At 40.2% G+C, this 13,970-nt stretch overlaps 2 protein-coding genes across 2 annotated transcripts; one reads left to right on the forward strand and one right to left on the reverse strand.

The window, feature by feature from the left end:
• Positions 1 to 3,213: 3,213 nt before the first annotated feature.
• On the reverse strand, positions 3,214 to 9,110 carry alkbh1 (alkB homolog 1, histone H2A dioxygenase). Its single transcript, XM_022199423.2, has 6 exons — positions 8,971 to 9,110; positions 7,581 to 7,689; positions 7,075 to 7,237; positions 6,541 to 6,628; positions 5,837 to 6,030; positions 3,214 to 5,643 (listed from the first exon to the last, which is right to left on the reverse strand). The coding sequence occupies exons 1-6, from the start codon at positions 9,106 to 9,108 to the stop codon at positions 5,193 to 5,195; spliced, it is 1,143 nt and encodes a 380-aa protein (XP_022055115.2). The 5' UTR covers positions 9,109 to 9,110; the 3' UTR covers positions 3,214 to 5,192.
• A 161-nt stretch (positions 9,111 to 9,271) lies between these two features.
• slirp (SRA stem-loop interacting RNA binding protein) lies at positions 9,272 to 13,509 on the forward strand. The gene is made up of 4 exons (XM_022199422.2): positions 9,272 to 9,411; positions 11,476 to 11,534; positions 12,434 to 12,541; positions 13,125 to 13,509. Exons 1-4 carry the CDS (start codon positions 9,345 to 9,347, stop codon positions 13,191 to 13,193), a joined length of 303 nt encoding a protein of 100 aa, XP_022055114.1. The 5' UTR covers positions 9,272 to 9,344; the 3' UTR covers positions 13,194 to 13,509.
• Positions 13,510 to 13,970: the final 461 nt, after the last annotated feature.

Consider the following 13,970-nt stretch of genomic DNA (forward strand, 5'->3'; position numbering starts at 1 on the left):
AACAACCACAGACCAATAAAATCTGTTGTTTCATGTTAAGTACAGTTGTGGCAAACATTTGAGACCATTTGCTGTCATTGGCTCTAAAAATCAGAGGGGCGAGGACATCCAAAGCTTAAATGGCCCATTTTACCTGATGGCCCAATTTACCTGATATCACCCTATTAATTTATATAAGCTACTCTACTGTTCAGAAGTTTGGGGTCACTTAGAAATGTCCTTATTTTTGATTTTTATTCAGTGAAGATAACATAAAATGCAAGATAAATCCAGTGTAGACATTGTTAATGTGGTAAATGACTATTCTATCTGTAAACGGCTGATTTTAATGGAATATCTCCATAGGGGTACAGAGGAACATTTCCAGCAACCATCACTCCTGTGTTCTAATGCTACATTGTGTTAGCTAATGGTGTTGAAAGGCTCATTGATGATTAGAAAACCTTTGTACAGTTATGTTAGCACATGGATAAAAGTGGAAAACATGGAATGGTCTGAGTGACCCCAAACTGTAGAACAGTAGTTTAGATGTGTATAAAGCGATGGCACTTGTGTAGAACTGTTTTGCTAGAGAAATGATATCAAACTCTGTCAAACCAACACATGGACCTCATCAAATCCCTTATCAAGGTGTTTATTCAGCATCAGATCCAAAACATGAAGCAGAAAACTCAAAGGCCCTACTGCAGCCCTGGTCACGGTGATACATGGAAACTATCTTCCTCAGGTGTACAATAAGACAAACCTCTGACTTCATTCACCCTCATGTTCTATATGACTTGAACAGCATGTCTAATGTGGGAATTCTTCTTTGCTGCCTGACGCTTTTGATCAGAAGCATGTTCCACTGGTGGACTTGTGTTGTTGCTGTTGTGCCATCAAACACCAGAGCTGCCACGGTTTGTCGTGGAAAAGTCATCACATCTCACAGAAATCTCAGTTTGTTTTTTTTTGACAAATATATACAAGAAAATGCTTGAATTCACTTTTAGCTCCAACTTTACCTTTCAGACGGATGGCGCCACGTAATGGTTAGGCTCTCTATTTTAATATGCAGAATTTATAGTTAATTCAGTGACTGCAGGTTTCCCAGTTCCTATTTCCACAACTTTGCTTCACAGCTGGTATAGTCTTAGTTCTGCACTGATATGTCTGCTGTTACTGAGGCCAAACACCTGCATGTTTGATTCATCTGTCCAGAGGTTGTTTTTCACTAGGGTCATGGGGGTGCTGGAGTCTATCCCAGCTGACTCGGGCAAAGGCAGGGGACACCCTGGACAGGTCACCAGTCTGTCTCAGGGCTACATATACAGACACACAATCACACTCACATTCACACCTACGGACAATTTAGAGTAACCAATTAACCTCAGCATATTTTTGGACTGTGGGAGGAAGCCGGAGTACCCGGAGAAAACCCACGCATGCACAGGGAGAACATGCAAACTCCATGCACAAAGATCCCAGGCCCACCCCCGGATTTGAACCGAGGATCTCCTTGCTGCAAGGTGAAAGTTTTAACCACTACGTCAATGTGCAGCCCCACTTCATGAACAGCAAAGGCTTTTTCTCAACGTACCTGCTATGCAATCTATGAAATCTCTTAGTGATTCTGGAAGCAGAACAGTGACACCTGCAGATCATGAGATGAAGTGTTGTGGTTCTTGTGGATCTGTTTTGCCATCGGACTCTTGGCTCTTTGGCAGACTTTACTGCAGTGACCAGTCCCATACAAATCAGCAGTCACTGAACTTTACACTGCTTGGAGATCAGTTTTGTCTCAGTAAAATGATGTATTTCTAATGATTCTAATGATCTTTTTAAGTCCCTTGCCAGAATGGAGGACATTCATGGTCTTTGTTCTAAAGTCCTCAGATGGTTTCAACGCCGAGAAAATGAAGCCCGGATTTTGCTACTTCCTGGTCGCCATTTTGGATTTTTTGGAGCCAGTGACGTAAAAAGCGTCATCAAACAGACTGGTCTGGAGAGCAACTAGGGGCAGGACCAGTCAATGGGACTGTTAATCAAGTATAGCCATGCCCCCTGGCTCTGCCAATTTTAACGATTTATTTAAAATTCAGTATTGATTTATTTTAAGATCGGCCACCTGATCTCTCATTTTGACCATGAAAACTAACGGGGGAAAAAATCCTGAGCTGTACAAAATCAGTCTATCAAATTTTATTTTTTCCAAAAATGAATTGGGGTCTATGGAGAAAAAGCTTTTTGGAGCCAACCCTAGCGGACGGCGTGATATTGCAAATTTTTGACACTTCCAGGTGGGCTTCAATTTTGGAGCCAGATGCTACGTCCATCTTTATATACAGTCTATGCTCATAGCTCATGATGACATCACACACTCCACTAGCAGAGAAAACAGCAGACTTCAGGTCAGATCCCATCGGCTCTTCTTTAGTAGATTCTCTTCATTGGTGCCTAACCTGAAACCAAATCTGGACATTTCCATGGGATGTGCTTTCTTTTCCACAGAACTATACATATAGTCACAGTTGGGAGTTTAGCAGTAGAGGTCTCAGCACAGCTAGAGAGAGTAACTTCATAAAGTACAGAGACCACTGAGAGCCGGGAAGTGAAGCTCATTTGTTACATAAAGACGACAGTGAAACAGTTTTAAACCATTTTCATGTCAAAGTTGTTACCAGTGGACAAAAATAGAAATGATGCAGCACTTAACTAACTTTGAATTGAAACAATGACTTTGTTATTCCTTTGCAGACATTATAAAAAACTAATCCGTTGAATAATAACATTTTTTTTAATTAAAAAGTGTGGTTTTATGAATTTGATGGAAATAAGTGATATTTGTCACATCTACCAACCTCCAAATTCTTGCTGAGCAGTGAAGATGATCTCTGTAGTTTAACAAAACTTGGTATTAATCTATTTTCTTCTAACATCCTCTGCTCAGTGACTATGTCAGGACTGTGTGATCTGGAAATAACAACCTACCAACTATGAGATGTTGATTCAAGGTTGCTTCTGTTGCCACACGCTCAAACATAAGTCACTATGTTTGAACTGTGAAACATTCCATTCCTGGTTTAAGTCCAGTTAGTGACCTTCATTGCACGCTGTTCCCCATGTGCCCTGTTTCATCTCATTTCTTCTCTCTACTGGCAGCTTGGTGATAAAAACTGTAGCTGTGTCTGAAATCACTCCCTTTGTACCATATAGTACACCACATTTGCTGTCTTCCATTTAAATGTATTTATTTACTTCATTTTCAGATTCTGAGTACATTTATCCTCTGTTGGACGTGTGGCTGTTCAGTAACCAGATTGAGCTCATGTAACTTCAACCAGCATTAGTCTTATATTTAATAACCACACCTCATGTGGTGCTGCCAGGCCTTAGATCCTCAAATGAAAGTAATGTCCATGCCAGCACTCGACTTTGTGCTAAAAATCCCAAAATGCATTGCTCCACAGCGTTGCACAGCAGCCAATGGTGAAGGGACAAACCTTTGATGATGTTTGGCTGATTGGTGATGACTGAACGTGGTGCTAATTTCTAATAATATTTCGCCAAACTGTAACTGACAGGGTCTGATGTCACTCTTTTTTTTCCAGATAAAGGACAGAAGATCCATAATAATACATAGCATACAAGTGTTTTCATTGTTTCCTTGTTTCTTTTGAATGTCTTCAAACATGGAAGTGTTCTGACAGTTTAATCCCAGATGTGCTGATTGTTGTCATGAAGACGTGATTGATTCCAGTTCAGTGATTCCAAACAGTTAGCTGTTCAGTGAAAGATTCTTTCAGCTCCCTTTAATAAAATCAGCACAAAGGTTCTTACTATCCTTAAACAAGTTTATTGAGGGGAGTGCCGGGGAAAGTCACACATGATCCAGTCGTCCCAGCCCAGGAGTGGAGGGGTTTCCAGCTGCAGTGGGCTGTTTTTTCCCTCCACAACCTCCAGCTGCTGCTCTTCTCCCAACAAATGGCCGCTTGGACAAATCACCGCTTCTTTTGTTTGTGTTTTGAAACACAAAGAGAGGATTCTGGAGCACAAATCCACCCCTATCATTCTTTCTCTTCTCCATTATACCTCTGAACAGCCATGAGCAAAGTTTCTCCTGTGGTAGCCGAGCATGGCGACCCAGCCTCAGAAGAAACAGGTCTGTCCCCTCGTAGTTCAGAAAAGACCAGGAGGTGGAAGCAGGCCTTGATATATACAGCACCCATAATTATTGGCACCCCTGGTTAAAATGTGTTCTTTAGCTTCTAATAAATTCAGTTTTTTTCTAAATAATATAGGACCACAATGAAAAAAACGAGAAAAATCCAACCTTTAATTCAAGTGCATTTATTCAGTAGGGAAAAAAAAATCCCACATTAAGAAATAACTCTTTTACATCAAATCATGTGTGCCACAATTATTAGCACCTCTGACGTTAAAACTTTGTACAACCCCTTTTTGCCAACAAAACAGCACCTAATCTTCTCCTATAATACATTTTTCTCCAATTTTCAGTGTGAGAGGATGCTTCTGCAATAAAAATTGAATTTATTTTAAGGCTTCTAACACATATTAACCAGAGGTGCCAGAAATGCAAATGTCATCTCACTGATGAAATGCGAAAAAAGTACCCCTGTTTTCGTCCGGGTCGTGTCAAATGGGAGGCAGAATGTACAGTCTGCAAAGCTGGGACTTATGTCTCTGTGGCTAATAAGAAAAGGAAAAAGAAGGAAAAAAGGGCTGTTGACTTGAGGCATTACTTCTATATTTTTTTCATTTGCCATTAGGCACATTATTTTGAAGAATGGGCTAACTGAACATTGAAGAATAGGCTACCTCTCTTTTTTCTTTTTGTTTAATATTTTGAGGCATTATTTCTATTTTTACATAATTGATAATTGGGAGGTTATTTTGAAGAATGGTACTCTACCTCACTTTTCCTAACTAAGGTGTAAGTGTCAGACTTAAGGAAAATAAAGGTTTTGGTAATTTTGGGATGTCCACAAAAAATTCTCTATCAGCTTCAACACTGAGGGTTAACGGTTTGGTTTTACTGCCTTCTTCAAAGACATTGGACACATTTAGGGTGTATGCTTTTAGCATACCTTACACACTAGAATATCTCTGCAAAGAAAGACTCTGCTAAATGTCCCCTGCAGCATCACATCTCCAAGTAGGAGCCACACCAGCACCACACACCAGCTGGTGTTTCATGTCTCTACAGGATCAACAGAGTCACTGCTGCTTCTTTTCCTCTTTCCATGATCTCGGTCTGCTGCTTCGTCATGAGGCCTGTCTGTCTGGTCTGTATCAGTCCTTTGGAGAGGAGAGGGTGTTTCTGGAAAGTTCTGTCCAGGCCCCAGCACCTGTCTGACAGTCACGTTCACCCTGGAGTTGTGGATGTACCTGGAGCATACTGCCCAGTCCTCCTCAGACACCAGCTCCATCACAGCGTCCTCCTGTAGGGACGAAGCCAGGCTACAGCCTTCCATCGCTAAAGTAGTGTGACCCTGAGGGGCTGGGAGGATGCGTGGGACAGCATGGTAAAGAAGGCGGCTTTGTCCTGACATCAGCATCATGTCCCCACTGTGCATGTACATGGCAGTGGGGGGATCCTGTCTGCAGGTGCCTCCCAGGAGGAAGATGGCCGACTGTCCAAAACTACCAGAAAAGACAACAGAGTACTCAGTGAGGGGATTACAATGTTCTCTAGTTTACCAGGCAATGGACGCTCTTTTCCATTTAACAACAGCCTGACTTGAAGACACATTTAAACTAATTCTAAACGCCAAAACATGGAGAAAAATGTCTTCCTAAAACCAGGCTTTGCTTAATGAGTGTTCTCTCCTCTCACCTGAAGGACAGCAGAGGTCGAGTGTGATCCAGCTCGGATTCATCCACATGGATTCCCAGAGAAGAGTCCGATCGGTAGTAGTTTAGAATTCCAGCCTCTGAGTTGAACCTTGGGAAGCCACAGGCGGCCGTTACTTGGAGGGACAGCGAGTGGAGGTCAGCTGGGAAAGGAGTGTAGCTGTTGGCAGAGTAAGTCTGTAACGGAGCAATGAAAGGTAACACACGGGCCGGTACACCAGCTACACAAGGAGACGACATTCTGCGTGTTTTATCAGGCTGTGAAATGAAACTTACACAATTCTCTTTTAAGGTGTTTTTATCAGTTTGTTCACAGACAACTAGAAGTCCAGGAACAGTTAAATGTTCGGCCAAATCTTTGAAGATGAAACAATTACTCAGAAACCCTTCTATTAGTAGCTTTAATTATTGGAGTGTTCACAAACACACAAACAACATATTAAGAATCAAAGACTAAACTTACAGCAGACAGCAGCACTGCACAGGATAAGAATGACCTTTAAAGATTGTAATAAACTGTACAACTCAGTGTTTTTTTTTTTAATTCTAGTCCATTTCCCTCTTTTCTCTCAGGGCAGAGAGGACTTTGCATCGCTTCAAAATTATAAAATCATTTGAGAAGGAAGAGATGATTTGATTTTTGTGATAAAAGATAATGCAAATATGCTGATAAACTGTGTTACTTACCTTCGTATTCCAGTTGTAGTGATATCCCAGAGTGACCCATCGCAGCCTCTCCAGCAGAGTCTTTGGTTCTCTCTTTCCAGTGGGAGAACTTTGGAGGGGATCAAATACAAACATACACACTTACAGAGACAGGCAGTCAGTAGCAGCACACTGTCATGACGTATAAACTGTGTGTGGTCAGAAGCTAAATAGAACACTGCATTTTTACAACAACTATGACACCTACAGACTGTTTGTGCTTCAATGGATGCAACACGGCAATAGAAAATAACGTGCGGTGTTGTTTCTGGTTTCTTCAGGTTTTCTTTGTATCTCAAACAATCTCAGACATAAAAACTAAATCTAACGTAATACTAAGGCAATCTGATTGGTGGACTTCCCTTTTCCTGCAGCACCATCCACTGGTTAGTAATGGAATCAGCTACTACATAAGAACTTGTGGCTCTTTTTTGAACACTAAACAATCAAACTGTTCATGTTTTGCAAAAGATGCTGAGGTTTTGGAGTTTTCTGGAAACAGAAATAAAGTCTTACCTGAGAGCATGTACACTCTTTCCCCAGATGTCCTCGGTGTCTGAAGGAGACATGTGCATGTCCAGATTGCAGATGTTCGGTTTCTGAGGGTAGGTCTTCAGACATTGTCTCACCCAGTAGGACTGGGAGCCCCACAGAAACGGATTGGAGATGAAGATGAACCCTGAAAGATGAATTCACAACAGTCCCGAGTCACACAAACAGAAAGAGAAAAAGTTCAAATGCATTGTTGTTTATGCAGCCTCATTATGTACAGTGGTAGACCATAATCAATATAGACGCTGTGACAAATTAAAGGCGGTCGTGGTGGACGATGTTTATCTATCTAGTAGAGTTTCTGAGGATCCTGGTGGAACAACATCTTTCTGACACACATTTTATTTTATTTTCATTCATCTGTATTTTTCTCAATGTCAGGTTCTTTCTTGAAGTAAACACTAATTCAGATTTTGGACTGAGAATATGTCTCAGCCTTCTCACAGTCTCTCCATCAGTCACACATTTACCTGGGTAGCCCTGCAGGCTGAAGGCTCTCCAGTCTCTGACAGGTCGTAATCCAACCCTGGCAGCATCGACGTCACTCACTGCTGCAGAGTCTAAATCAACAGGAGCTATCTGTCAAATGGACACACAAAAATCAATCATTAGCTCTACCGAGTGGCTGGAACGCACCGCTTTTCCTAGCAGTCAGTCTCTTGCTGGCAATAAACAAGTCATTAACGAAAAAAGCAGATTTACAGTGTACAACATAAGTGAGGACACCTGTGATCACAGACACATTTGGAAAACTTGTGGCTACTGGAAGAAGTTTATCTCTAAACACCTGAACTTTCTCAGTTTTGATGTCTATCTGCATCACGGCTCCATTTGGAAAGGAATCGGCAGATAAAATAAAAAATCTGGTTGGGAGAATTCAGAAAGATGGGAAAGGAAGATCTGTGAACAACTAAAAATCTGGGGAAGCAGAGCTGCAGCTGCAGTCCGGGAACTTTTCAAGGATCAGGGATACATTTATTCAGTTCAGATGGTGTCCAACAGGTTTGATGAAATCCTGGCCAGTACTAACACAACAAAAAAAAACAAGAAGAGCACTCAGAGAAAGCAGGACTCCGCCAAGGCTGGTCAGTCATTTTATCATTTCTGACAGATGAAACATTACATTTATAAATGGAACCATAAACGCCTGTGAATTAACTAAAATACTGGCCGACAAGATCACTGCCAGTCACTGAGAATTTCAGCAGGACAATGACACAAAGTACACTTTCAAAACTATGAGTTTCTAAAGAAGAGAAATCTACGTCTTGGCTAAATATGTAGCCCGACTTTAACGCACTACAACAACCCTGAGATATTTTGAAGGAAAACATACAGCAACAGAATTCCTCCAGCCAAGAGCAGCTGAAAATGTAATTATATTTAGAATATATAACTAATCTCTACAGAAGGACAGAACATCTCTGGTAATCTGTGTCGAGGAACATTGAGTCTGTTGTCAAAAATAAAGGTGGACATACAAATTAGTGGAAAAAAATAACGTGAATATCAATACTTCTGTTGCATTGAAGTTCTATATATAGAACCTGTATACAAACGACTATTTTGCAATTTTACATGAAAGCAAGTACTTTACTGTTCAACTGCGAACCAATGTAGTTTTTGTAAGGTAATACAGCTTTGGATCATGAGACATTTAAGAAATAGAGCACTGTTAGAGCGCAGTCCAGAAGTTAAACCATAGACTGCATAATAAATAATAATAATAACATGCAGTCCATAAGTCAAACCAACCAAGTACGATAATAAAAAAATAAAATAACTGATATTTAAACCGACCAAGTCTGATTCAGTCACGTGGTTCCTGTCAGGTGTTGCTTGTTCAGGTATTTTCCTCACCTTGTCACTCGGTACCCCTCTGGAGAAGTCTATGACAGCGCTTAAATCAGGAGGAGGGTTTCTTCTCTTGTAAAACTTAAACATTTTTCTGAACGCATCTTCTCCGCTCTCCACCATGGAGGCCGCCATCTTGGCCATGACGTAATTGACACGTAAATTTCAATCACTTCCGGAGCTTTTTTTAGACGAGCTATTTGAATAATTTTAAACACTACAGAGGAAAAAAACTCAAAGGATACACTACAGTTTACCGACAATGAGCCTAAAGTTAAATTGAACATATTATTTATGCCCGTATTTTATGTGACATAACGGAACAGCTTTAGTCACGTGATCTGACGTCATAGGTCAGAGAGAAGCATCAAAGACGAAACATGGCGGCGACGTCTAAGAAAGTGTTCGAGCTATTCGTGTCTAAAATACCGTGGACGGTAGCCGGCAGTAAGTCCGTTAAAGCTTCAGATTACCAAGACATACTTTATATTCATTATGAAATGTAGGTAGGGACCATATCATGTGTATTTACAGCCGTTACGGAGGTCAGCATCAAGCAGAGCATGTGAGGAGACGAGCATGTCTTTACAGAAACATAACAGATCTGTGATCAAATGTCTTTAAAGTACAGCAGACATGACAGATATATTACAAATCCTAAAAGTATAGAGTCAGTAATGTTGCTCTAGTGTCCAGCCTGTTTCACAGAGGTGTTACTCAGCCATCATGGTTGGGGTTTGTGGTGCTGTTCAACTGTGTAGCATCACACATGTGGTCTAAATGAGTGAAAGGCCTGTCTGTTAGAGTGGAATAGAATAGAATATCCTTTATTAGTCCCACGAGGGAAAATTTGCAGCGAAGTGACAATAAGAAAAATCGAGAGAACACATCTATAAATTGAAGATGCAAGATGTATACACTATTTGTCCAATATAGATAAGAAAAATACACACAAGGATACTAACAACACAAATTTAATAATATAGACACAAATGAATTGCACATTTTTAAGTGTATTTGCACATGATAGTTTGCTGTCATTAAGTGAGTGTGTGTGTGGTCTGTTGGGAGCTATTATAGAGTCTGATATTAACAGGAAGGAAGGACCTGTGGTAACACACCTTCACACTCCTGGAGTGGTCAGTCTGTCACTAAAGGAGATGTCCAGTGTCCTCAGAGTGTCCTGCATGGGGTGGGAGATGCTGTCCAGCAGAGATGTTAGCTTGTCTAATATCCTCCTTTCTCCTACCATGTGCAACCTGGAAAGTGATTGAAAATCTGTTCAAAATCCCATAATTTTTTATCCAAAATAAACACAAGAAGAAAATCAAAGCTACTGGATGGATAAAATAGATGCAGCATGGCTCAGAAACAGTGAAAAGAAGAGCAGGTTGTTGGAGATCCATTCAGCATGGAGAAACATATTTCTACAGCTGATGAGCAGAGTAGAGAGGGAACATGGAGATAGTCATGTTCAAAGTGACTAAAAATGTAGCCGTAATGACAAAAACGTGACTGAAAAGGAAAGAAAAGTGTCCAAAATAACTCAATTTTCCAAAAATATGCCCAGCAATTATTGAAAAGTTAGCCCAAATGACCTAAAACCTGTTCAAAAATCACATGAAGATCTCCAGAAATGACCACGATGAGCAGAGTAGAGAGAAAATTCAATTCAATTTTATTTATATGGTGCCAATAATCTCAAGACGCTTTACAGAACCCATATGCCTGAACCCCAGAGCAAGGCCCGAGGCGACAGTGGCAAGAAAAACACCCTTTAACAGGGAAAAAAATCCTTGAGCAGAACCCGGCAGAAAAGGTCTGTAGAGGCTGGAAACATGGGAATGTCCATGATTGAATGACTCAGATGTTGTTTAAAATGACGAAAACATGTCAAAAACTATTGCAAAATTATTTTAATATCTCAATTTGTGTAAAATGACAGACAGGTCCCCAGACTTGTTGAAATTTTGTCAAAAAGACCAAAAACTTCTAAAAAAAATGAAAATGCCCATATTCAAAAAATGTTTAAATTATTCAAACTTGCCCAAAATGATTTTAAAAAATGTCCAAAATTACTTAAAATTTGTTCAAAATAACATCAGGTTTTCCAAAAATAGCCATGAGAGGAAAGCCAAAGCTACTCCTACCACCTCCACTGGGTCCAGGTTGCTCTCCAGGACAGAACTGACCTTCTTGATCAGGTTTCCTTTTGTCTGCAGCTGAACCAGCAGACTACTCCATAAAAGACAGCTGATGCCATCACAGTCATAAAAAGCCTTCAGAAGTTCCTCCTGCACCCCAAAACACCTCAATCTCCTCAGTAGATATAATCTGCTCTGACCTCTGCTTCAAAGTGCTGCAGTGTCTGACCAGTCCAGTTTATTGTCTAAACGCCTGCATTCTATTTGTTAGAAATAGTGAAACATGTATTATTTATTTGAGTCAGAAGCTTTAGTGAAACTCAAAGTGAATGCTTGAGAACATGACATGTCCCTGTTTGTTTTTCAGAGGAGATGAGGGCGTACTTTGCACAGTTTGGAGCAGTGAAAAAATGTCTTCTACCTTTTGTAAGTTATCACAGCATCGCGATGACAGAGTGCCTCACTTAACTTTTGTATCCCGTTTATTGTTTCTATCTCTACTCTACTTATCATAGGTTTTTGTTTTTTTTCTCTCCATTCCACCTCCCTGGTTTATTGTTGCTAATTGTTATTGTCTGTACATTAAAGGATGACTTTGGTCAACAAATCCCATTAAAAGAACAAAACCAACACTGAGTTAATCCTGATAATAAGTTTTCTGTGTGTATCCCAAGCCTGCTTTTGTCTTTTCCCTTCTGCCACAGAGTCCCAACCATTACAACCTGAGACATAAAAGCTCTATAGTTTATTTAGAAACAGCTCACAGTTAATAGTGGAGATCATCTTTTCCATCCAAGTGAGAGGGTTTATGTGGTATTTATTGATGTAAACCCTTCAACCCTTAAAACATGTGTAGAGTGTAACCTGTGTCTCTTCTTTTTCTTTCAGTGATTAATAATATTTCTCCTGAAGTTGGATACATTTAGTCACTGATCACAGTTTTAGAACAGAATAGCTTTATTGTCATCATAATGGCGGCAAGATGAAAGTAGAAATAACTGCCACCGGACGGTGTGTTGAAACAAGCTAAAAGAAATAACAAATTCTAAAATCAAATGTGCATACAAAACAAGACATTATTAAGATTTAAAATATATGCAAAAGAAACAAGATGTATACAGTACAATGTGGGAGGTAAATTACATTAAAAGCATCATTTCCATCTGTTCAGTCACTCATGCTGTAATGTTAACTGTTAAGCTGCAACCACAAGTTGTATTTTTTGTAGAAAAGTAAGAATCTCAGCACACAGCGTTGACCTGATGTCTGGTTTTATTATTTTTTAGCAGAAGTTTAACATCTTGTCTGACTCTGTGTTGCTCCAGGATAAAGAAACGGGATTCCACCGAGGCTTTTGCTGGATTGGATTCTCAACAGAGGAAGGACTGAACAACGCGCTGCAGAAAGACCCTCATATGCTGGAGGGAGCCCAGGTAAACTTATTTTTTTCATTTAAGTTTTTATTCATTTTAAACAAACTAAAACAAACGGCATAAAAAACAACAACCCCCCGCCCCCCACCCCATAAACAGCAAAACTGACACATTGCTCAAAATGATGCGGACAGGATACCTAAAAAAAAAAAACAACACACAAAAACCCTCAAGGTAAACATAGAGTTACCTGTGTTACCCAGGTGTGGTCTTATGGATTTATGAGTCTTTATTAACACGACGACGCTTGAAATGCTTTAGTCCCTTTAAAAGTTGCATTTTGCCGTTACTTTTCTCGATATCTGTGTGGTTTGACCTTGCTGTTAAAGATGAATTACTGCTTATAAAACATTCACTTGCTTTCAAGGGTTTTATTTTCTGTATGTTTAATCACAGCAGATAAAATTTGAACGACAGAAAACAATGCAGCAGATGCTAACCTATTAGAAGATGCAAACATGAACTAAACATAAGCTGAAAGCCTGCTTTAGTAGTCCTACTAAACATGATAAGAGCTCATTATGACAAAAGGTAGAAGCTGAATATATGTATCGTTCATTGAACTGCTGTGTTTTGGTTTCAGCTCCAGGTTCAGAGGAACAGACGTCCATTTCCAGGGCAGAAGTTCAACAAAGAAAGTGAATACGACTGAAGCTGTGAGCATGAGATGGACCACCATGTGCTTTTATTATTCTCACACCCAGATTCTCTCAGACTACAGCATGAGGTCTTCAGGACCCCTCAGACCAGGACACCAGGACTCCTCTGGTTTTACACCTACAGTTAACTTGCTGTGGTTGTTTTGATGGGTTGTGCAGTAGTAATTTCTTTATTGTCAGTGCTGTCCTGTAACCACCACGTCTCATGCTGTCATCACTATAGAGCAGATTCATTTTTACTTGTCGGGTTTTTGGAACTTTGCTTCTCTAGTTTCCAGAATGTGGCAATAAAGACATCATTTAATTCTGCTCCTTGTAATGTAGTGTTTTACTTTCTCCCTCAGTGCATCTAGACACTAAAAAGATGGAATATGAGTAATATGAGATAGGTTTCCAGTTGTTTGGGACTATTTTTTGGAGTTTATTGCAAACCTACAGCATCAGAAAACGTAGGGATCCACAAGAGTCTCCAGAGGGAGGAAGCTCCGTACATCTACCATGAAGCACCAGCAACAACAAGAAGAAGAAAGGATTGATCAGCATCTAACAGCAGGAGACACGATGAACCTTTGTTCACCTCAGACAGGTGAGCCTTTAAACAGTTTATCAGCTGCACGTTATTATTTAGTTACACTGCAGCCATTCTCAGTTCAATTTAGAAAAGCTTCTTGTTTCTTTGTTTGAAGCTGAAGCAGCTGGTGTGAGGTGGAGATGGGACGACTCATTTAGTTTCACCATCACAACAGGAGTAAGAAACCGCTTTGCTCCAT

Source organism: Acanthochromis polyacanthus, chromosome 1 (genome assembly GCF_021347895.1).
Source record: "Acanthochromis polyacanthus isolate Apoly-LR-REF ecotype Palm Island chromosome 1, KAUST_Apoly_ChrSc, whole genome shotgun sequence".
Classification (NCBI taxonomy): Eukaryota; Metazoa; Chordata; class Actinopteri; family Pomacentridae; genus Acanthochromis; species Acanthochromis polyacanthus.